General features: G+C 42.6%; 1 protein-coding gene across 1 annotated transcript in view; it reads right to left on the minus strand.

Moving 5' to 3' along the window:
* GABRB3 (gamma-aminobutyric acid type A receptor subunit beta3) overlaps positions 1-23,533 on the minus strand; it is a 474,798-nt gene that overhangs the window by 65,923 nt on the left and 385,342 nt on the right. The window contains exons 5-6 of the mRNA XM_069757827.1: positions 20,993-21,075; positions 10,752-10,889 (exon numbers count right to left, since the gene is read on the minus strand). Coding sequence (XP_069613928.1) covers positions 10,752-10,889; positions 20,993-21,075 — 221 coding nt within the window. The remainder of the gene's footprint in view (positions 1-10,751; positions 10,890-20,992; positions 21,076-23,533) is intronic.

The raw sequence follows: 23,533 nt of genomic DNA on the forward strand, positions 1-23,533 counted from the left end.
GACAGGCTTCCAAGGCCTAACATAACAAAATTGGGCTGGCTGTAGGCACTTTAAATTGGTTCCAGGGGTACATGGGCAGCAGTGTATGGTCAGTGGAAGTCTAGTGGAAGGAGTGACGGCAGACAGTCTTCGAAGGCCTAACATAACAAAATTGGGCTGGCTGTAGGCACTTTAAATTGGTTCCAGGGGTACATGGGCAGCAGTGTATGGTCAGTGGAAGTCTAGTGGAAGGAGTGACCGCAGACAGGCTTCGAAGGCCTAACATAACAAAAATGTCAAAACAATGGTATTGTCAGTGCCAGGCATTGAAGGATGTCAGCGCCTAGACTACACATTGGTGAAGCTGTGAGAGATAATTTTGCTAGTGGTAGAGCACTGTTTGAGCTGGGGGGGGGGGAACTGGCTTGTGGCCGGCGGTACAGGCACAGGGCCCCTCATATTACAACGGTGAGTCTGACGTTGGGTGCGCACCACCACCGCCAGAGACACTTTATTGTACTATGAGGGACCCAGTGGCAGTGCCGTCGACCAAAAGCGGCCACACCCACCTCTTCAGACAAACAGCACTCTCAAGGGTCCAAGCGCAAAGTGGCGATAGCACGACCCCGTGTGGGGAGTTTGGCCATTTCGTGAGGTGGAAACATGTCGTATGCTGGACAATCAGGTGAAGAAAATTACGAGATTGGAAAAGTCATTCAGAATAGTCCACAGGCAAGACCTTTTCATAGGAAAGCTAGGTGTCAGCCGGGCAGGGTGGGGCAAAAGATTTTGAAATCCAGTTGTGGTTCATTTTAATGAAGGTTAGATCATCTACATTTTGGGTAGCCAGACGAGTCCTTTTTTCTGTTAGTATTGAACCTGCAGCACTGAATACTCTTTCTGATAGGACACTAGCTGCCGGGCAAGCAAGCTCCTGCAATGCATATTCTGCCAATTCTGGCCAGGTGTCTAATTTGGATGCCCAGTAATCAAATGGGAATGACGGTTGAGGGAGAACGTCGATAAGGGATGAAAAATAGTTTGTAACCATACTGGACAAATGTTGTCTCCTGTCACTTTGAATTGATGCTGCAGTACCTGTCCTGTCTGCGGTCATAGAAAAATCACTCCACAACCTGGTCAGAAAACCCCTCTGGCCAACGCCACTTCTGATTTCTGCCCCTCTAACACCTCTGGTCTGCTGGCCCCTGGAGCTCGTGTGAGAACGATCACGGGCGCTGTGTGCAGGGAATGCCAGAAGCAAACGGTCAACAAGAGTTGATTGTTTTGTTGCTAATATTAGTTCCAAGTTCTCATGTGGCATAATATTTTGCAATTTGCCTTTATAGCGAGGATCAAGGAGGCAGGCCAACCAGTAATCGTCATCGTTCATCATTTTTGTAATGCGTGTGTCCCTTTTGAGGATACGCAAGGCATAATCCGCCATGTGGGCCAAAGTTCCCATTGTCAAATCTGCGGTTGTGCTTGGTTGAGGGGCAGTTGCAGGCAAATCTACGTCACTTGTGTCCCTCAAAAAACCAGAACCCGGCCTTGCCACGCCACCAATTTCCCGTGCCCCCGGGAAAGCTTCCTCATTAAAAATATACTCATCCCCATCATCCTCCTCATCCTCCACCTCCTCTTCGCCCGGTACCTCGTCATGTACACTGCCCTGACCAGACAATCGCTGACTGTCATCAAGGCTTTCCTCTTCCTCTGGTGCAGACGCCTGATCCTTTATGTGCGTCAAACTTTGCATCAGCAGACGCATTAGGGGGATGCTCATGCTTATTATGGCGTTGTCTGCACTAACCAGCCGTGTGCATTCCTCAAAACACTGAAGGACTTGACACATGTCTTGAATCTTCGACCACTGCACACCTGACAACTCCATGTCTGCCATCCTACTGCCTGCCCGTGTATGTGTATCCTCCCACAAAAACATAACAGCCCGCCTCTGTTCGCACAGTCTCTGAAGCATGTGCAGTGTTGAGTTCCACCTTGTTGCAACGTCTATGATTAGGCGATGCTGGGGAAGGTTCAAAGAACGCTGATAGGTCTGCATACGGCTGGAGTGTACAGGCGAACGGCGGATATGTGCGCAAAGTCCACGCACTTTGAGGAGCAGGTCGGATAACCCCGGATAACTTTTCAGGAAGCACTGCACCACCAGGTTTAAGGTGTGAGCCAGGCAAGGAATGTGTTTCAGTTGGGAAAGGGAGATGGCAGCCATGAAATTCCTTCCGTTATCACTCACTACCTTGCCTGCCTCAAGATCTACAGTGCCCAGCCACGACTGCGTTTCTTGCTGCAAGAACTCGGACAGAACTTCCGCGGTGTGTCTATTGTCGCCCAAACACTTCATAGCCAATACAGCCTGCTGACGTATGCCAGTAGCTGCCCCATAATGGGAGACCTGGTGTGCAACAGTGGCAGGTGCGGATGGAGTGTTTGTGCGACTGCGGTCTGTGGACGAGCTCTTGCTTCTGCAGGAGGACGAGGAGGAGGAGGAGGAGGGGGTGCGAACGGCTACAGACAACTGTTTACTAGACCGTGGGCTAGGCAGAACTGTCCCAAACTTGCTGTCCCCTGTGGACCCTGAATCCACCACATTTACCCAGTGTGCCGTGATGGACACGTAACGTCCCTGGCCATGCCTACTGGTCCATGCATCTGTTGTCAGGTGCACCTTTGTGCTCACAGATTGCCTGAGTGCATGGACGATGCGCTCTTTAACATGCTGGTGGAGGGCTGGGATGGCTTTTCTGGAAAAAAAGTGTCGACTGGGTAGCTCGTAGCGTGGTACAGCGTAGTCCATCAGGTCTTTGAAAGCTTCGCTTTCAACTAACCGGTAGGGCATCATCTCTAACGAGATTAGTCTAGCTATGTGGGCGTTCAAACCCTGTGTACGCGGATGCGAGGCTAAGTACTTCCTTTTTCTAACCATAGTCTCATGTAGGGTGAGCTGGACTGGAGAGATGGAGATCGTGGAACTAGCGGGGGTGCCGGTGGACATGGCAGACTGAGAGACGGTGGGAGATGGTATTGTTGCCGCCGGTGCCCTAGATGCAGTGTTTCCTACTACGAAACTGGTGATTCCCTGACCCTGACTGCTTTGGCCTGGCAAAGATACCTGCACAGATACAGCAGGTGGTGCGCTAAATGGTGGTCCTACACTGCCGGAAGGGATGTTGCGTTGATGACTAGCTTCATTGGCCGAGGGTGCAACAACCTTAAGGGACGTTTGGTAGTTAGTCCAAGCTTTCAAATGCATGGTGGTTAAATGTCTATGCATGCAACTAGTATTGAGACTTTTCAGATTCTGACCTCTGCTTAAGGAAGTAGAACATTTTTGACAGATGACTTTGCGCTGATCAATTGGATGTTGTTTAAAAAAATGCCAGACTGCACTCTTTCTAGCATCGGATACCTTTTCAGGCATTGCAGACTGAGCTTTAACCGGATGGCCACGCTGTCCTCCACCAGGTTTTGGCTTTGCCACGCGTTTTGGGCAAGATACGGGCCCGGCAGATGGAACCTGTGGCGATGTTGATGCCTGCTGCGGCCCCTCCTCCTCCTCTGCTTCAGAACTGCTGCCGCCTGCACCCTGTTCCCCCAATGGCTGCCAATCGGGGTCAAGAACTGGGTCATCTAATAACTCTTCTTGTACCTCCTGCGCAACTTCGTCTGTGTCACCGTGTCGTTCGGTGGTATAGCGTTCGTGATGGGGCAACATAGTCTCATCAGGGTCTGATTCTTGATCAGCACCCTGCGAGGGCAATGTTGTGGTCTGAGTCAAAGGACCAGCATAGTAGTCTGGCTGTGGCTGTGCGTCAGTGCACTCCATGTCAGATTCAATTTGTAATGGGCATGGACTGTTAACTGCTTCACTTTCTAAGCCAGGGACGGTATGTGTAAAGAGCTCCATGGAGTAACCCGTTGTGTCGCCTGCTGCATTCTTCTCTGTTGTTGTTTTTGCTGAAGAGGACAAGGAAGTGACTTGTCCCTGACCGTGAACATCCACTAACGACGCGCTGCTTTTACTTTTACCAGTTTCACGAGAGGAGGCAAAAGAGCTAGAGGCTGAGTCAGCAAGATAAGCCAAAACTTGCTCTTGCTGCTCCGGCTTTAAAAGCGGTTTTCCTAATCCCAGAAAAGGGAGCGTTCGAGGCCTTGTGTAGCCGGACGACGAACCTGGCTCCACAGCTCCAGACTTAGGTGCAATATTTTTTTCCCCACGACCACCTGATGCTCCACCACTACCACTACCCTCATTACCAGCTGACAATGAACGCCCCCGGCCACGACCTCTTCCACTAGACTTCCTCATTGTTTTAAAAACGTAACCAAACTAACGTTATTTGTTGCAGTCACACAACTTACACGGTGAGCTATAACTTCAGTATGATTTAGCTACCCCTTTACAGGTTGGTGAGACCACCGCGAAAATCAGGCACAATGTTACACACTCTTTTTTTGGTGGCTGCAAATTAGAGAGATGCCCCACACGCAGGACTGTCACTGAAGCACAAATGTTAATATTAATGTCACACTATTATTTGTTTTTTATTTTTATTTTTTTCAGGAACACTTTAGAAACCCCCCCAAAAAAAAAAAATTGATTTTTGCAGGGAGAATTTAGAAAACAAATGTAACAAACTATATGCTTTCTATGGGCCACTGAGTGAGAGATGACGCACACAGGAATCAGGAGTGGCACACAAGCCCAGAGGCCAATATTTTTCTACCAATGATTGATGGAGTTATTTTCTCTGGTAGATTTTGGAACCCAAATCAAGGAAAAAAAATATAGGCTTTCTATGGACCACAATTGGAGAGAGAGAGAGAGAGAGAGAGAGAGAGATGGCACACCCAGGAGTCAAGACTGGCACACAAGCAGAAAGGCCAATATTAATCTCCCACTGTTTTTTTTTTTTTTTTTTTTTTTTTCAGGGAGACTTTAGAAAAAAAAAAAATAAAAAAAATATGATTTTATCAGGAAGAATTTAGAAACCAAATAAAATAAAATTATTTTTTCAGGGAGAATTTAGAAAACAAATAAAACCAAAAATAGGCGTTCTATGGCCCACTGACTGAGAGATGACGCACACAGGAATCAGGAGTGGCACACAAGCCCAGAGGCCAATATTTTTCTACCAATGATTGATGGAGTTATTTTCTCTGGTAGATTTTGGAACCCAAATCAAGGAAAAAAAATATAGGCTTTCTATGGACCACAATTGGAGAGAGAGAGAGAGAGAGAGAGAGAGAGAGAGAGATGGCACACCCAGGAGTCAAGACTGGCACACAAGCAGAAAGGCCAATATTAATCTCCCACTGTTTTTTTTTTTTTTTGTTTTTTTTCAGGGAGACTTTAGAAAAAAAAATAATAAAAAAAATATGATTTTATCAGGAAGAATTTAGAAACCAAATAAAATAAAATGATTTTTTCAGGGAGAATTTAGAAAACAAATAAAACCAAAAATAGGCGTTCTATGGCCCACTGACTAAGAGAGAGAGAGAGAGATGGAACGCTTAGTACTGGCACACAAGCCCAAAGGGCAATATTAATCTCCCTTTTTTTTCCAGGGAGAATTTCTAAAACCCCCCCCCCCAAAAAAATAGGCTTTCTATGGCCCACTATTTGTGAGAGAGATGGGACGCTCAGGACTGGCACAGATGGCACACTCAGGACTGGCACAGAAGCCCAGAGGCCAATATTAATCTCCCTTTTTTTCTGGGAGAATTTATAAAACCAAAAAAATATTTAAATAGGCTTTCTATGGCCCACTATTTGTGAGAGAGATGGCACGCTCAGGACTGGCACAGATGGCACGCTCACAACTGGCACACAAGCCCAGAGGCCAATATTAATCTCCCTTTTTTCAGGGAAAATTTATAAAACCAAAAAAAAAATTAAATAGGCTTTCTATGGCCCACTATTTGTGAGAGAGATGGCACGCTCAGGACTGGCACAGATGGCACGCTCACAACTGGCACACAAGCCCAGAGGCCAATATTAATCTCCCTTTTTTCAGGGAAAATTTATAAAACCAAAAAAAAAATTAAATAGGCTTTCTATGGCCCACTATTTGTGAGAGAGATGGGACGCTCAGGACTGGCACAGATGGCACGCTCAGGACTGGCACAGAAGCCCAGAGGCCAATATTAATCTCCCTTTTTTTCTGGGAGAATTTATAAAACCAAAAAAATATTTAAATAGGCTTTCTATGGCCCACTATTTGTGAGAGAGATGGCACGCTCAGGACTGGCACAGATGGCACGCTCACAACTGGCACACAAGCCCAGAGGCCAATATTAATCTCCCTTTTTTCAGGGAAAATTTATAAAACCAAAAAAAAAATTAAATAGGCTTTCTATGGCCCACTATTTGTGAGAGAGATGGCACGCTCAGGACTGGCACAGATGGCACGCTCACAACTGGCACACAAGCCCAGAGGCCAATATTAATCTCCCTTTTTTCAGGGAAAATTTATAAAACCAAAAAAAAAATTAAATAGGCTTTCTATGGCCCACTATTTGTGAGAGAGATGGGACGCTCAGGACTGGCACAGATGGCACGCTCAGGACTGGCACAGAAGCCCAGAGGCCAATATTAATCTCCCTTTTTTTCTGGGAGAATTTATAAAACCAAAAAAATATTTAAATAGGCTTTCTATGGCCCACTATTTGTGAGAGAGATGGCACGCTCAGGACTGGCACAGATGGCACGCTCACAACTGGCACACAAGCCCAGAGGCCAATATTAATCTCCCTTTTTTCAGGGAAAATTTATAAAACCAAAAAAAAAATTAAATAGGCTTTCTATGGCCCACTATTTGTGAGAGAGATGGCACGCTCAGGACTGGCACAGATGGCACGCTCACAACTGGCACACAAGCCCAGAGGCCAATATTAATCTCCCTTTTTTCAGGGAAAATTTATAAAACCAAAAAAAAAAATTAAATAGGCTTTCTATGGCCCACTATTTGTGAGAGAGATGGGACGCTCAGGACTGGCACAGATGGCACGCTCAGGACTGGCACAGAAGCCCAGAGGCCAATATTAATCTCCCTTTTTTTCTGGGAGAATTTATAAAACCAAAAAAATATTTAAATAGGCTTTCTATGGCCCACTATTTGTGAGAGAGATGGCACGCTCAGGACTGGCACAGATGGCACGCTCACAACTGGCACACAAGCCCAGAGGCCAATATTAATCTCCCTTTTTTCAGGGAAAATTTATAAAACCAAAAAAAAAATTAAATAGGCTTTCTATGGCCCACTATTTGTGAGAGAGATGGCACGCTCAGGACTGGCACAGATGGCACGCTCACAACTGGCACACAAGCCCAGAGGCCAATATTAATCTCCCTTTTTTCAGGGAAAATTTATAAAACCAAAAAAAAAATTAAATAGGCTTTCTATGGCCCACTATTTGTGAGAGAGATGGGACGCTCAGGACTGGCACAGATGGCACGCTCAGGACTGGCACAGAAGCCCAGAGGCCAATATTAATCTCCCTTTTTTTCTGGGAGAATTTATAAAACCAAAAAAATATTTAAATAGGCTTTCTATGGCCCACTATTTGTGAGAGAGATGGCACGCTCAGGACTGGCACAGATGGCACGCTCACAACTGGCACACAAGCCCAGAGGCCAATATTAATCTCCCTTTTTTCAGGGAAAATTTATAAAACCAAAAAAAAAATTAAATAGGCTTTCTATGGCCCACTATTTGTGAGAGAGATGGCACGCTCAGGACTGGCACAGATGGCACGCTCACAACTGGCACACAAGCCCAGAGGCCAATATTAATCTCCCTTTTTTCAGGGAAAATTTATAAAACCAAAAAAAAAATTAAATAGGCTTTCTATGGCCCACTATTTGTGAGAGAGATGGGACGCTCAGGACTGGCACAGATGGCACGCTCAGGACTGGCACAGAAGCCCAGAGGCCAATATTAATCTCCCTTTTTTTCAGGGAGAATTTATAAAACCCAAAAAAAAATAAAATAGGCTTTCTATGGCCCACTATTTGTGAGAGAGATGGCACACTCAGGACTGGCACACAAGCCCAAAGGCCAATATTAATCTCCCACTGTATTTTTATCAGGGAGAATTTATACACCCCACAAAAAAAAATACAGAAAAATGAAAAGGCTTTCTATGGCCCACTATGTGAGAGAGATGGCACACACAGGGATGGCACTCTAGCAGAAATGCCAAATTGCCAATCTTAATCTCCCACCAAAAAAAAAAAAAAAAAAAAAACAGGGAATGTCCTACAATTACTATCTCCCTGCCTGCAGTAATCTCAGCCAGGTATGGCAGGCAGCTACTATCTCCCTGCCTGCAGTAATCTCAGCCAGGTATGGCAGGCAGCAATAAGGAGTGGACTGATGCACAAATGAAATAAAAAGTGTGGACAAACAAAAAAGATAGCTGTGCAGAAAGGAAGGAACAAGAGGATTTGTGCTTTGAAAAAAGCAGTTGGTTTGCACAGCGGCGTACACACAGCAATGCAGCTATCAGGGAGCCTTCTAGGGCAGCCCAATGAGCTACAGCGCTGAGGGGAAAAAAAAAAAAAAAAAACTTCCACTGTCCCTGCACACCGAGGGTGGTGTTGGACAGTGCAAATCGCTGCAGCACAAGCGGTTTTGTGGTTAATGGACCCTGCCTAACGCTATCCCTGCTTCTGACAAAGCGGCAGCAACCTCTCCCTAAGCTCAGATCAGCAGCAGTAAGATGGCGGTCGGCGGGAACGCCTCTTTATAGCCCCTGTGACGTTGCAGACAGCAAGCCAATCACTGCAATGCCCTTCTCTAAGATGGTGGGGACCAGGACCTATGTCATCACGCTGCCCACACTCTGCGTTTACCTTCATTGGCTGAGAAATGGCGCTTTTCGCGTCATTGAAACGCGACTTTGGCGCGAAAGTCGCGTACCGCATGGCCGACCCCGCACAGGGGTCGGATCGGGTTTCATGAAACCCCGACTTAGCCAAAAGTCGGCGACTTTTGAAAATGTTCGACCCGTTTCGCTCAACCCTACTGGCCACCTTAGAAGTCTCCAGTGCTTTCTCTCAAACCATTTTCTAGTGCTTTTTGAAGTGTGTTTTGGGTCATTGTCCTGCTGAAAGACCCATGACCTCTGAGGGAGACCCAGCTTTCTTACACTGGGCCCTACATTATGCTGCAAAATTTGTTGGTAGTCTTCAGACTTCATAATGCCATGCACACGGTCAAGCAGTCCAGTGCCAGAGGCAGCAAAGCAACCCCAAAACATCAGGGAACCTCCGCCATGTTTGACTGTAGAGACCATGTTCTTTTCTTTGAATGCCTCTTTTTTTTCCTGTAAACTCTATGTTGATGCCTTTGCCCAAAAAGCTCTACTTTTGTCTCATCTGACCAGAGAACATTCTTCCAAAATGTTTTAGGCTTTTTCAGGTAAGTTTTGGCAAACTCCAGCCTGGCTTTTTTATGTCTCGGGGTAAGCAGTAGGGTCTTCCTGGGTCTCCTACCATACAGTCCCTTTTCATTCAGACGCCGATGGATAGTACGGGTTGACACTGTTGTACCCTCGGACTGCAGGGCAGCTTGAACTTGTTTGGATGTTAGTCGAGGTTCTTTATCCAACATCCGCACAATCTTGCATTGAAATCTCTTGTCAATATTTCTTTTCCGTCCACATCTAGGGAGGTTAGCCACAGTGCCATGGGCTTTACACTTCCTGATGACACTGCGCACAGTAGACACAGGAACATTCAGGTCTTTGGAGATGGACTTGTAGCCTTGAGATTGCTCATGCTTCCTCACAATTTGGTTTCTCGAGTCCTCAGACAGTTCTTTGGTCTTCTTTCTTTTCTCCATGCTCAATGTGGTACACACAAGGACACAGGACAGAGGTTGAGTCAACTTTAATCCATGTCAACTGGCTGCAAGTGTGATTTAGTTATTGCCAACACCTGTTAGGTGCCACAGGTAAGTTACAGGTGCTGTTTATTACACAAATTAGAGAAGCATCACATGATTTTTCAAACAGTGCCAATACTTTTGTCCACTCCCTTTTTTATGTTTGGTGTGGAATTATATCCAATTTGGCTTTAAGACAATTCTTTTTTGTGTTTTTTTCATATAAGACAAATTAAATTAAGATAATAATAACAAAGAATTTGTGTTTGCAATCATTTTCAGGAAGAAACTGAGTATTATCTGACAGAATTGCAGGTGTGTCAATACTTTTGGCCATAACTGTATCACCCAATCATGAATGATGGATAACTGATCGTTATTCAAAATGGTATAAAATTCTGTAGTAAGAAAAAAAATGCCAATTAGTTCTACAGTCTGTAGTTGAGGGCCAAGGGCAATCAGTGCTGCAGCTATAAACTTCTTTAACAGATTGGTCCTCTCTGTGTTGCCAAATCTTTACTGTTACATAATGGGTTGATTTTCTATAATTATAGCGCTTTCAGTTTGACAAAAAAAAAAACACTTGATTTCAGCAGGTATTATATCAAACAACAGAAAACCTGTGCTCTGTGTGGGATGGTTTGCTGGAATGAGTCACTGTTTAAAAAATATTTAGTAGCAGACCCTGTTGTTTTGGGAATATTGAACTTTCCATGTGATTTTACCAACAATAAAAAGGTTTCAAAAGAAGTTCACACTGTTCAAGAAACAAATGAGTCAGACATTCATACAACCTTCATATTTTACAAAATATGACAGACACAAAAGAGGTACATGTAGAAATAATCGCATAACACTTACCTGTGGCAAATACAACATTTTTGGACACTAATTTGTGATCCATAATGGAGAATTGAGGGAGCTCAATCCTCTCAACCCCCGTTACAGCCTTGTCTCCACCTAGCCAGTAAAATTCAATGTCATCTGTGGTGTAGCCATCTATCAAAATGAAATATGAAAATTACAACATTAATTGATATAGTTGAATAATAAAGTGTTTTCTATTAATGATAAGAATTCAATACATGTTTTTGTTGCCTACAGGTGGCACTATGCACAAAGATATGGTAGTGTGTACGATATGGCCCCTTTTCATTAAGGTGTATGCGCAAAACACCTTAATAAGTCACAATATTTTTGTGCATCTCAAAAGTTCTAACTCAAATATTGTGACTTTTGACTGTTTCCTGCAAGTCCTGATCAGCTATGCCAAAATGGGCTGAACATAAGGGGTGCATGGTTAAGACCACTCATCAAATTCATGAACAGTTACGCCACTTTAGTGGCGTAACTTACTCCAGAATTGTAATCCAGTCCCTGACAGCAGTACATTTCAGCCAGAAGTGCACCACATGGGCCTAGTTCATTAATGTATTTGATGCATGTTACTCCATCAGAGACTGTTTATTAACAATAATAAGCACAATGGTGGTCTTAATGAATCAGGACCTAAGGGCTCATACTCACTTGCGAGAAACTCGGATGAGTCTCGCATGGCAATATCCGGCACTCAGGAGCGGAGCGTGCAGCTGCATGTATTGCTATGCGCAGTTGTAATGTGACCGCCGCTATCTATCTGCACAAAGATGGCGGTGGTCTGATCGCGCAGGCACAGTGAATCATTTGGCTGATCCCGGCAGTAGATGCACGACGTGTCTACAGGCAGAGGAAGCCGGTCACATTAAAGGGGTTTTTCCATGAACGAAAGTTCATTTTAAAAGTTGTATGTGTCTGACCGTGTACGTAGCATACCACATCTCCTGGGCAAGGGAGGAAGCAAAAGACAATACTGACATTACAGCAGGGGATCACAGAAGATTTATTTTGTCAGGTAAAATATTTCACTGACTGGCTTTTAAACAATATTTTACCTAACAAATGTATCCTCTGTGATCTCCTACTGTAATGTCAGTATTGTCTTTTGCTTCCCCCCTGCCAAGGAGCTGCGGGGGAGGGGTGAGTGCACATAGGAAAGAGGACACACATGGGGGAGACAACTCAAACAGGACAGCACCTGAGGGGAAAACACAGCACAGGAAGGGGAAAGACAGCAGACAAGGGGGATAGCACATGGGGTAGACAGGTCAAAGAAGAGATCACAAATGGAAGAAGTCAGCACATGAGGAAAGAGAGAGTGGATAGATGGGTGAGCACATGAGGGGGAGAGATTCTCAACACTGCAAAGCCTGCGCCCATCATGACATTATCACCCTCCTGATGCAATAGCATTGGACCTCCATCTAGTGTAACTGATAAAGATAGATAACACATTTTCTGATCTTGACTTGTACATTTATTTATTTAAAAAAATTGTAAATGACAGTTACTCATTAAGTCAGGTTACTTTTTTTGCATCAAGATGTACTATATGGACAAAAGTATTGGGACACACTACCTAATCATTTAGTTTGTTTTTTCATTCAGAACCACTGCTACAGGTGTATAAAATCAATCATCTATCCATGTAGTCTGCCTTTACTAACAGAGGAGGGATAATGCTGTGGGGTTGATTTTAAAGTGTTTTCTTACACCCCTTAGTTCTACAGAAGGGAAATTTTAATGCTCAGCGTGCCAAGTCATTTTGGACAATTGTGTGCTACCCACTTTGTGAAGGCTCGGGGAAGGCCTTTTTCTATTCCAGCATGACTCTGCCATAGCGCATAAGGCAAGATCCACGATGATATGGTTGAGTTAGTTTGGTGCCAGAGAACTTGACTGGGTCACACAGAGCCTCAATAAACACCTTTGTAGATTGTAGATTGCGAGCCAACTCCTTTCACCCAACATCAGTGTCTGGCCTTAGGGTACCGTCACACTATACGATTTACCTACGATCACGACCAGCGATATGACCTGGCCGTGATCGTAGGTAAATCGTAGTGTGGTCGCTGGGGAGCTGTCACACAGACAGCTCTCCAGCGACCAACGATGCCGAGGTCCCTGGGTAACCAGGGTAAACATCGGGTAACTAAGCGCAGGACCGCGCTTAGTTACCCGATGTTTACCCTGGTTACAAGTGTAAAACTAAAAAAAAACAAACAGCACATACTTACATCTGGTGTCCATCACGTCCCTTGCAGTCTCTGCTTCCCGCACTGTGACTGCCGGCCGTAAAGTGAAAGTGAAAGCACAGCCGCTGTGCTCTGCTTTCACTTTACGGCCGGCAGTCACAGTGCTGGAAGCAGAGACGGCAAGGGACCTGACAGACACCAGAATGTAAGTATGTGCTGTTTGTTTTTTTTTAGTTTAACGCTTGTAACCAGGGTAAACATCGGGTAACTAAGCGCGGTCCTGCGCTTAGTTACCCGATGTTTACCCTGGTTACAAGCTAACGCATCGCTGGATCGCATCGCTAGATCGCTAGATCGGTGTCACACACACCGATCTAGCGATGACAGCGGGAGATCCAGCGATGAAAGAAAGTTCTAAACGATCTGCTACGACGTACGATTCTCAGCAGGATCCCTGATCGCTGCTGCGTGTCAGACACAGCGATATCGTAACGATATCGCTGGAACGTCACGAATCGTACCGTCGTAGTGATCGAAATGTTATGGTGTGACGGTACCCTTAGAAATGCTCCTCTGATTGACTGGGTAAATATTACTGAAGACCTCACTCAAAAATCTTCCAGATATCCTTTCTAGTAGAGTGGAAGCTATTTTATCTGCAAAGTGGGAACCAACGTCATTTTTAGAATGGGATGTCCTGTATGCGTAAAGTGTAGATGTGCTAATACTTTTGTCCAAATAGTGTAGGTATCTGCATCAGCGTAAAGTAAAAACAACAATCAGCGTAAAATAAAAACAATTTTACATCTGGTCATGCAGAACATCCCAGCCATAAATTCTTTACCACTGTTTTCACACAATATATTTCTGAACTTTCTTATCACAATCATCCTAAAAGAAAATGATCATATAAAGAGACTTTATGTACACTGTGGCCTTAATTCATCATTGCCTTTGCCCCTGTTTTTTTGTCTAATTTTGTGTGTTTTGTGCCTTATTTTTGTTTGCAACTGCTTCATTATTTTATTTGTGCCTTTTTTTTAAGTCTATTTTATACGTGTTTGCATGTTTTGTTTCTTTTCCACTTTGTGGGCAAAGTCTAGCAATGCCTGATGTCCTTGCCTGATTACATCAGTTGCAACTTTTTAAAAAGTTGCAAAATTTAGTGCAACTTCACTGCAGTCTCTCCCTGGTGTATTGAGCCAGTTTGTTTGTTTTTTTGTGTGCAATTTTTAGTGCTCAGAGTGACAAAAACAGTTCTAGACCAGAAGAAAGACCATTTATTACTTGATTCGTGTGATGAAAAACACCATCTAATACTAAGACAAAAAAAAAATGTTAAAAAAATATGCAAATGATAACTTGGGGCTCATGTGCACTATTATTAGTTAATTTGCATTTTTGATGATCAATTTTATTATTTAACATGCAGTGCTGTTGGTCAAAAAAGATTAATAAAACTGAAACCTGAATATTTACAAATTAAAAGTGAGGTTTTGTCTTTCTTAGGAGAATATTTATGTGTGCAGAATTATCAGGCACCTATGAGTCTTTAGAATTATTATGCAGCTAATTAAAAAATGTAAATTATTATTATACATTTTTATAGCGCCATTTATTCCATGGCGCTTTACATGTGAAAAGGGGGAAAATATAGACAGGTATATTAAACATGAGCAAAAACAAGGCACTAACAGGTACAGAAGGAGAGAGGACCCTGCCCGTGAGGGCTCACAGTCTGCAGGGGATGGGTGAGGATACACTAGGAGAGGGATGAGCTGGTTGTTCGGCAGTTCAGTAGATTGAGGATCACTGCAGGCTGTAGGCTTGTCGGAAGAGGTGAGTCTTCAGGTTCTTTTTGAAGGTATCCGTGGTAGGCGAGAGTCTGATGTTTTGGGGTAGCGAGTTCCAGAATATGGGGGGAAGCACAGGAGAAGTCTTGTATGCGGTTGTGAGAAGAAGAGATAAGAGGGTAGCAGAAAAGGAGATCTTGTGAGGATCGACGGTTGCGTGTAGGTAAGTACCGGGAGACCATGTCACAGATATATGGAGGAGACAGGGTGTAGATGGCTTTGTATGTCATATTCCCATCTTAATTGTTTATTTTCATCTGGTACAACTGAAAATGTACAAAAGTACATTTCGGACAAAAAATATCTGTGGCCAATATAGCAACCCTTCTTTTCTATATCGGTCATAAGCTTTTTGTCACTGTCTTAATCAACATTTTGGGTGGATTACTTCAATGTATGCTAATTAGCATAGTCCTGCATGAAAAAACACGATTTTCTTGAAAGTTGCAGACTATTTCCTGTACGACTGCTTGAAGAAAGTGTCTTCCAAAGGTTGGCACTAGGCTTGGGAGTTAACTTTGAGTCCATTTTCAACCTGAAAAGTTCCAACTAATTCATCTCTTAATACCAGCCTTTAGCAGTACCCAACCTCCACCTTTTTGGTATCTGAGCTGAAGTGGAGGTGTGTGTCGGTTACTGATCCATTCACGGGTCCATCCATCTGGTCCATCAGGAATAACTCTCATCTCATAAGTCCATAAAACCTTTGAAAAATCTGCCTTCAGATATTTCCTGGCCCAGTCTTGATGCCTCACCTTATGTGTCTTGCTCAGTGGAGGTCGGGTTTCAGCCTTCCTTAAATGGCCATGTCTCTGAGCACTGATTACCTTGTACTTTTGAAAAATATTTAGAATTGAGAGTCCTCAGTGGTTGATACCTTTTAATGGCTAACTGAAAAGATGGTAACAAATTGGAAGCTTTCGAGACTACACAGGTCTCTTCATCAGGCAAAGACTAAAACAAATTCTGAAGAATCACATATTTATGCACAACATAGTATAGGAAAAAAAAAAAAAAAGGGGAAAAAAACCATGGATAAGCCAGGTGACATGAAGCAGAATTACCATGGATGATAAACAGTTACGTCCATAAATATTGGGCCAATTCTTAGATAAGGATTGTTTTATTGTCCTGTGATTAGGGTCTCTGTTGTAATGACCCTTCATGGTCTGAGGGGCAAGTTCCTTAGTTGATGTAAAAAGACATAAATCCATGTGACAGATTGTACTTTTGAGCACTAAAGGGAAACATAATGGGCTCCATGTTGCTTAACGTTTGATTCTTCTCACGTCTTTGACAGTTATTTAGCGTCTTTTTGTCTTACCCCATTTTTTGCAACCCTTTTGACTATTTACAACAAAACTTTTGATATATCTGTGATCACACCCCAATAACACACTGCTATGTGGAGAAGTGTCCTCTGTTCTCTGCATTGTGCAATTTTAGCCAATAGTTAACCGACAGTGATAAAACATTGATCAAAGATATTCCATAGCTGATAAGGCACTGAAGAAAATAATTCATAACAAACACTAGAGATGAGCAGAGTGAATCTTTTGAAATTAAAATTCTTCAATTTTCCAAAAAATATTTTGTTTCATGGTGAGTTGATTTGAATTGAAAGTACTTCAAAGGCTCCCATTGACCTGAAAAGATGTGTGTGAAACTTTGAGGTCTGATAGACTGTGTCCAACCTCTTTCCAGCTCTTTAGTTCAAACACAGCATTATTAATTTCAGTAAGGTGAGCGTCCTCATACATGGCTATGTGTAACCAGACTGTCCATGCTATCAAACAGTCCGTGTAATACATCACTGTACTAACAGATTTTTTTAAACTAAAAAAGGTCTGTAAAATTGTGATTAGGAAGACCATTCTCTCGATGTTAATTGCACCTTTCCTTGCTGTAATTCCAAACATTTGATGTGCATCATGTAGTCCAAGTATGAAATACTAAACATCAGCAGTTTGTGTCCAAGCCATGAAGAGATCCCATCCTGTGCAGGGCCTTGCTGGCTACATTAACACTGTTTAATGCCCGGAAAATTCTAATTTTTACAAGAGGTGTGAGGATCAGAAAAATCAAGGAAAGATAGAATATTTGAATTAAAGAAGATGGCCATATTTTGTGCCCAGTTTTGCAAGGGAACTAATCCTACACTGGGATAATTCCCACAAGTTAATGCTCAAAAGATACTCATTTTTTGACAAGTAAGGGTGATGGTAAAGAAATTAGTACTCAAGGAAGCAAATGATTTTGTTTTTATTTTCCTCTTTTGTGCCTAGCCCAGAAAATGGGTCCAGGCACAAAACATGCTAGTTTTTAAAGAAAATATATTATGTTTGTACAGTAAATTGATAAGTTTGGAAGTTCCTCCATTCCTTGTTGTATTCTTATTGTTTTTGCTCTTTTGCTACAGTTGTCCATACTTACATATTTTGCAGAGCTCATCATCTGCCAATGTCGAATCTCAAGCTACTTCAAGCTCGTTTCTCTTCTTTATTATATAATCAGTCACCTCACCACATTATGATGCTTGAACAGATGCTGCAAAATACACAGTGTGGCTCAGTCTTGCTGCTCTGTTGCTGCAAATCTTGAGGCCGTTCTTTGCCAAGTAAAAAGAGTTGAAGTGTCCATATACTTTCCTTGCCATTAGCACCACCTTGTTCAAGAGAGTATATTTGTTTAAAAAATGTTGCATAAAATTGGTAAGGCTGCCGGCTGCTGTCTCTAGAGTGGAGCTTTTTCTGGATTCAAATCCCATGTTGGAGGTGGTGATGGCGAACTCAGTCAAGGGGTTCAAGACAGGCTTGAATGTCTTCTTGGAGCGTAGCAATATTGTATCTTACAGTTATTAGGTTGTTTAGAAGGATGTAGATGTGGGGATTTATTCTGACAGAATGTAGGCTGATCTGGATGGACAAATGTCTTTTTTCATCCTTGTTAACTATGTTACTATGTTACTATGTTAAATTGAGGATATGCACCATGCAGGCACTTACTAAGTTGCCCAGTTGTGGTTTATGGGGAGCCACCCAGTGTGACATTTGCTACAACATTCTGCCTTCTTGCTATTGTGGATATGGAGATGTCCTTGGAGGAAACATGTAGGAGGTGTGGAATGGTTGCCTGATGTAAGGTGTTACCAGTCACCACTTGGTCTGCTTCTGGTAGTGCATTGCCACCATTTAAAAGATTCAACGGGTCATGAAAGACATGTAAAGTCCTTGCCTGTGTTTACTACTGTAGATGTTGGAGTGCACAACAAAAATTCCAAGGTGCAGCTCACAGTCTGGGCCATAAGTGTACAAAGCAAGGATTTCTGCTTTCAAGAAAAAAATGGCTAGGTATCATTCATTGAGGCTGACTGCAATCCATAATTTGGCTGTGGTACAACAGCAACTGTGATGCACTTGGACATATGGGAGTTGATGTTTCACTGAAATGGAAGGCTGGAAATTATTCTTGGAAAAATTTATGGCTAAATGATGATGTTGTGGAGATAAAGTTTGGAAATCAGTATATGAGGTAGATGATGGTGAGGGTAACAATGACCAGGCACTACTTGAGGATACTACATGGCTACTAGAAAGACAATCATCGGGACAAGGAGGACAGCTTGAGCCTCACTCAAATTGTTGGCCAGTTTGCTTTTAGATGATAACTCATTGATTATTCACTGATGGAGAGCCACGGTTTCTAGTTAATTTGAGGTTGCAGAGCCTGTACAGAGACATAGATTGGTCCTTTTGTGATGCAGAAAAAAATTCCCACACCAGACTCACCAGCAAAATGACAATTCAAGTGCTGTTAAGCCTCATCCAGAGGTGACCATAGAAGGAGATCGGCTTCTGAAAGATTTTTTGACCGGATGATGGCTCTGATCTTTGTAATTAACTTTCCTGAAAGTTGACTCCATGTGGGAAATGTCAACCTTTTCATTCCAACCTTCACATTTGTCCAAATTATACCACCTTGGCTGCCGGTGCTTCTACTACCAAAGTTGAAAGTGCAACTACTAGTATCACCATCATAGCTAAGTGTTGAAGTTCTATCCTATAGGTTCTCAGCACTCATGTCATCACGTCTAATACATCAATTGAAAGAAGTTTTTGGGAAATCTTTAATAGCACCTGGAGTGCTGTTACTTATGATACTAAACGTAAGAAAAGACAGATTTCAACAATGATGAAATTGAAAGCTCACAACCAAAACGATTAAGGCTATGTGCACACGGTGCGCTTTTGGTGCATCTTCTTGGCATTTTTTCCCGTGCAGAAATAGGCCAAAAATGAAATCCTTAGCTAATTCATTGAGAATACTGAAGTGTGGTGCACATGATCAGTAATTTTCCTTGAGTATTTGCAGTGCATTTTTTCTGCAGAATGTCAATTCTTTGTGCGGATGTTTAGCGTTTTTCACCCACTGACTTCAATTGTGTCAGTCAAATCCGCAGCAAAAATGCAGATATAAAAATGTTTGCAGATTTGCATAGTTTTTGACTGCATTTTTATGGGCTTCCTATGATGTTTCCCACACTGTCATCTATGTTACAGAGTGGGAAACATCGGCATGGCGGTACTGATCACCGGTAATGTTACTGCCGGTAAAACCGTCGGTCAGAGCGCTATGCTGTGATCCTGCAAAGATACTGTGACCCGCGCTAAAAAAGCTTACTGTAGGTTAGTAGGTGTGTTCTGATCAGAGACTACTCCTGGAATCAGGCTACATCTGCTGTCACTAATAACAGTGATAGCAGGAGCTGCAGATGGGAGAAGTAGTTTCTCAGCTGCCAGCGCCTGCGCTCAAACTTAAAAAAACAAAACACATAACACAATGAAATACGTATTCAATTAAAAATAATAAACACAAAATACTCACCTAACCCCAAATCCCCAATGCCCTTGTCTCCTATTCAAAGATCTAAAATAAAAAAACATATACTCATCTTAACACCCAATCCCCGATGCCCATGTCTCCTGTAAATAATCAAAAATAATAAGCAACCAAATACTCTCCTGTCCGCCGTAGTCCATGTAATCGAGAGTGTCCCATGGCAATCTCATGTGTAGAACAGTCATTTCGGGAGATGTGACTGCCCTAACCGGCCGCCGGCTACACACTGACAGGAGCATCATCACTCTCGCAGTGTAAAGTGCTGAGCTGCCGTGAGAGAGATTACATGAATTCACAAGCTGATGAGCTCTGGTGATCTCACTTATGCCACCACTGCTGCGTGAGAACTTTCTCATGTAGCGGTGATGCCGTTAAGGATATCACCAGAGCTAATCAGCTGATGAACTTCGGTGAACTCTCTCAGCGCAACCCAGTGCTATACATTGCTGCAGCAATTAGCTCCTATCAGTCACAAAGTAATTTTTTTCTTTCAGCCATATTGGTTTCCTGCTTCTGCATGGATGCGAAGAAGGTCATGTAAGACTTCTGTGGTTTCTGCAATTTATTGCAATGTGTATAATGGCTGTGTTCATTCTAGGTAATTCGTGCAAAGCGAAGCGCAAATTGTTCAAATTCGTACAGCAAAGTCCGAAAATTCGACATGAATTATATTTACATTGAATTGGTTTGCTCATCTCTGACAAACACCTTATAGAAAACAGAAGAATATAATGATCCAGCATCTCAAGTGTGAACAGATGATGGACAGCCTCATTTCTCAACGCGTGAGACATTCTGTACTTACTCTTTGATAAATGTTGTGTAATATCCTGGCAAACTAGGTAATGACTTAATGAATAAGTGTGTTTCCTAAAGATTACTTAAATATGTGTTTTATTATTCATTATTGTACAATGAGTAATCTGTATTGCTTCATATTAAGCACAGAGATTCCTTGCAAAGACAAATTTGCATTGATAATAAGAGGGTTTTCCAGGGTCCCCGGAGGAGACTACTGAATGGCCTCTCATGCATATTAAAACAAATTGAAAGCAAATTGCATCTCACTATTTTCTCTTTTCAAATGGAACCTGATTAAAATGTGACCATTAGTTCTCTTGTGTTGCGGATATGCACCCGTGCAATGGCTAATCAGGGCAACAAAAGAAATCGTATTAACACTTTACTGTGTAAAATAGGAAAAAATATCATCTGATTCTGAAATCCCCATGCTGGCAATAATGATGTATTCTTTTATGTCTCCTGAGATAATACGTACAGCTCTCTATTTCAAGAGTACAGTTCTGCTCATCCAGTGGATATCTCCGCAGGTCCATCATACATGCAGCTGTAGTTGTTATTCTGCAATAAATATAGATAGGACACTGAGAAACATGAAGAACCTGGCAACATCTAACAAGTTTATGACCATAATTAGAAATGTATAACTGGATACTACAGGGACGGGGGCTTCCTTGTCAGGCAAAAGTTATGGATCCAATAGTCCAAACTGCCTGACATGCCTATAGCAACTAATCACAATGCAGACACAAGCTTAATTGGTTACTATGGGCTTTATTATTAGTTTTGATTGGTTGCTATGAGCTTTTCTGGTAGTTTTAAAGGTCTTTGCTCTGGAATAAAAAAAATTATATTAAAAGTTCACAAATATATGCTTCTGTTGTTGAATAATATTTTAGTAACATAGAAAGAATACAGAAAATCACACTATTATTAAAGGTAATCAGTCACCAAGTTTTATAGTAAAATAATGTAGGGGTAGAGACCCTGATTCGAGTGGTGTGTCACTTACTGGTCGGCAAGCTGCAATTTTGATAAAATCACTGTTTTCTCTGCTGCAGATCTACCAGTTCTCTGAATGCCGAGCTCTTTCTAACCCCGCCCACAGCACTGATTGGCAGCTATCTGTGTACACTGTGCATAGGCAGAAAGCTGCTAATCAGTGGTGGGGACAGAGTTACACAGATCAGGAGGAGTAGAGCACACGAGGCAATTAGTCTTTTAGGGGTAATCTCCTGCTGATAAAACACTGATTTTATTTAAACTGCAATAAGCAGTCCAGTAAGTGACACATCGCAGGAATCAGGGTATCTGTCTCTCTCTGCTTCTCTTTCTCTACATAGCAAAAACCTGCTGATTGACTCCCTTTAAATTCAATTGTGTCCTAATGCTAGAAAAAGGATTAGGGTTGTGGAGCGCGCCACTTCTGAACGACTTAAATAGATCACAACAAAGTATACGTTTTTTTAAAGGAATTTACTGCAAACTATTTTTTTTTATTTCAAATGTACAGCATACATCAATTAATGGTGCTTTGATAATATTAATAATAATAATAATAATAATTTTACCAGTTTACGCCTAAAGAAAAAAAAAGTCAGCAATAATCCACATTCACACATCTGGACGTCAGAGTACAAATAAGGACTATAATTCAGAGACTGACTGCTGGTCTCCTGACTCAGGTTTAAAAGCCTCATCTATGCCTCATGGCTGCCAAGTTCGGGGCAGGAGACCCTTGACCGGTCCGTGAACTGTGAATCATGGCCAGCAACATTATTTTTGCAGCGACAAAATGACTACAGCGCAAATAACTGCTGCAGCCAATTACTACGCTCGCTGATAATGCCGATGGAAATGACCAGAGACACTGAGCCCGGTGAATGTCTCCAGCAGCCATGTGCACTGTACTCGTAAAGATACTGCAGCATTTCAACGATCACCGGCTGAGTCGGTCTTTGAAAAAAAAAAGTGCTGCAGTATGGGCAGTGACAGGATTAGGGGACTTTCTTATCAACATGAGAACCCGAGAAGGACATTCATAATAGCGGAAGACCAAATCAGATGGGAGCCAAAGTGCTGCAAAACATCGTGGAGCAGTGATTTCAAATGCTTGAGTGAGGGGAACAGAATTGGTGTTCGCATGTGCAAACACTTTTTTTTTAAATTTATGGATTAATTATATTAATGCATGAAAGGTCCTTTAAGTTGATTGACTGGTCTGAATGAAGCCATAAAGGGTTTGTCCGGTCTAGAATGACAAGTCTGCGGTCACTCTGTGTGAGTGTAGACTTGTGAATCCTCCCGGCGCATGCACTGTGAAGTACGCACGTCTTGTAGCCGCAGCCTTGCACAGTATTACACTCATTACACAGCGCGCACTGGGAGAATTCACAAGTCTGCAGACACGTAGGGTAACTGCAGACTTGTCATTCTAGACCGGACAGCCCCTTTAAGATATTGCCCTTTCTCTCAAGTTGTCAAACTTTCTAATACCACTGAATATCTTTATTAACTTTACCAATGACTTCTAAAGACCGAAATGACAGCAGAGCTTCACGAGTCAGGTGTCATAGCCGTCTGTCTTATACATGATTTTTGGATGTGCGGTGCATTATATTTTTCTACAGTTGTGTCTTATGCATCACACCAGATCATGACACTTGTGTCACGCTGTCACTACTCATGTACTGTACATGCGCAATGTTAATTAAAATGTATATACAAATAGTACAAATTTCTTCAGAAATGGCATGACATATAGAAACATGAGTAACACCAGGTTCACATTTGCGTTCAGGAAGGCAAAATTTTACGTTTCTGTACTTTTGCCGCAAACGTAAAATTTCCACATGCGGACGCATCCACATATAACTCATGTCCCTGCGTACCGAATGTTAAAGATAGGTATGCAGGGAAACGCAGGACGCATACAGAAGTAAGCAGAGCTTCACGGAGGAAGAAGGGAGGAAGTAGGCAGCCATCCTGAACACAAATGTGAACCTAGCCTCAGTCAGTG

This window comes from Ranitomeya imitator, chromosome 3 (assembly GCF_032444005.1).
Source record: "Ranitomeya imitator isolate aRanImi1 chromosome 3, aRanImi1.pri, whole genome shotgun sequence".
In the NCBI taxonomy this organism is placed as follows: domain Eukaryota; kingdom Metazoa; phylum Chordata; class Amphibia; order Anura; family Dendrobatidae; genus Ranitomeya; species Ranitomeya imitator.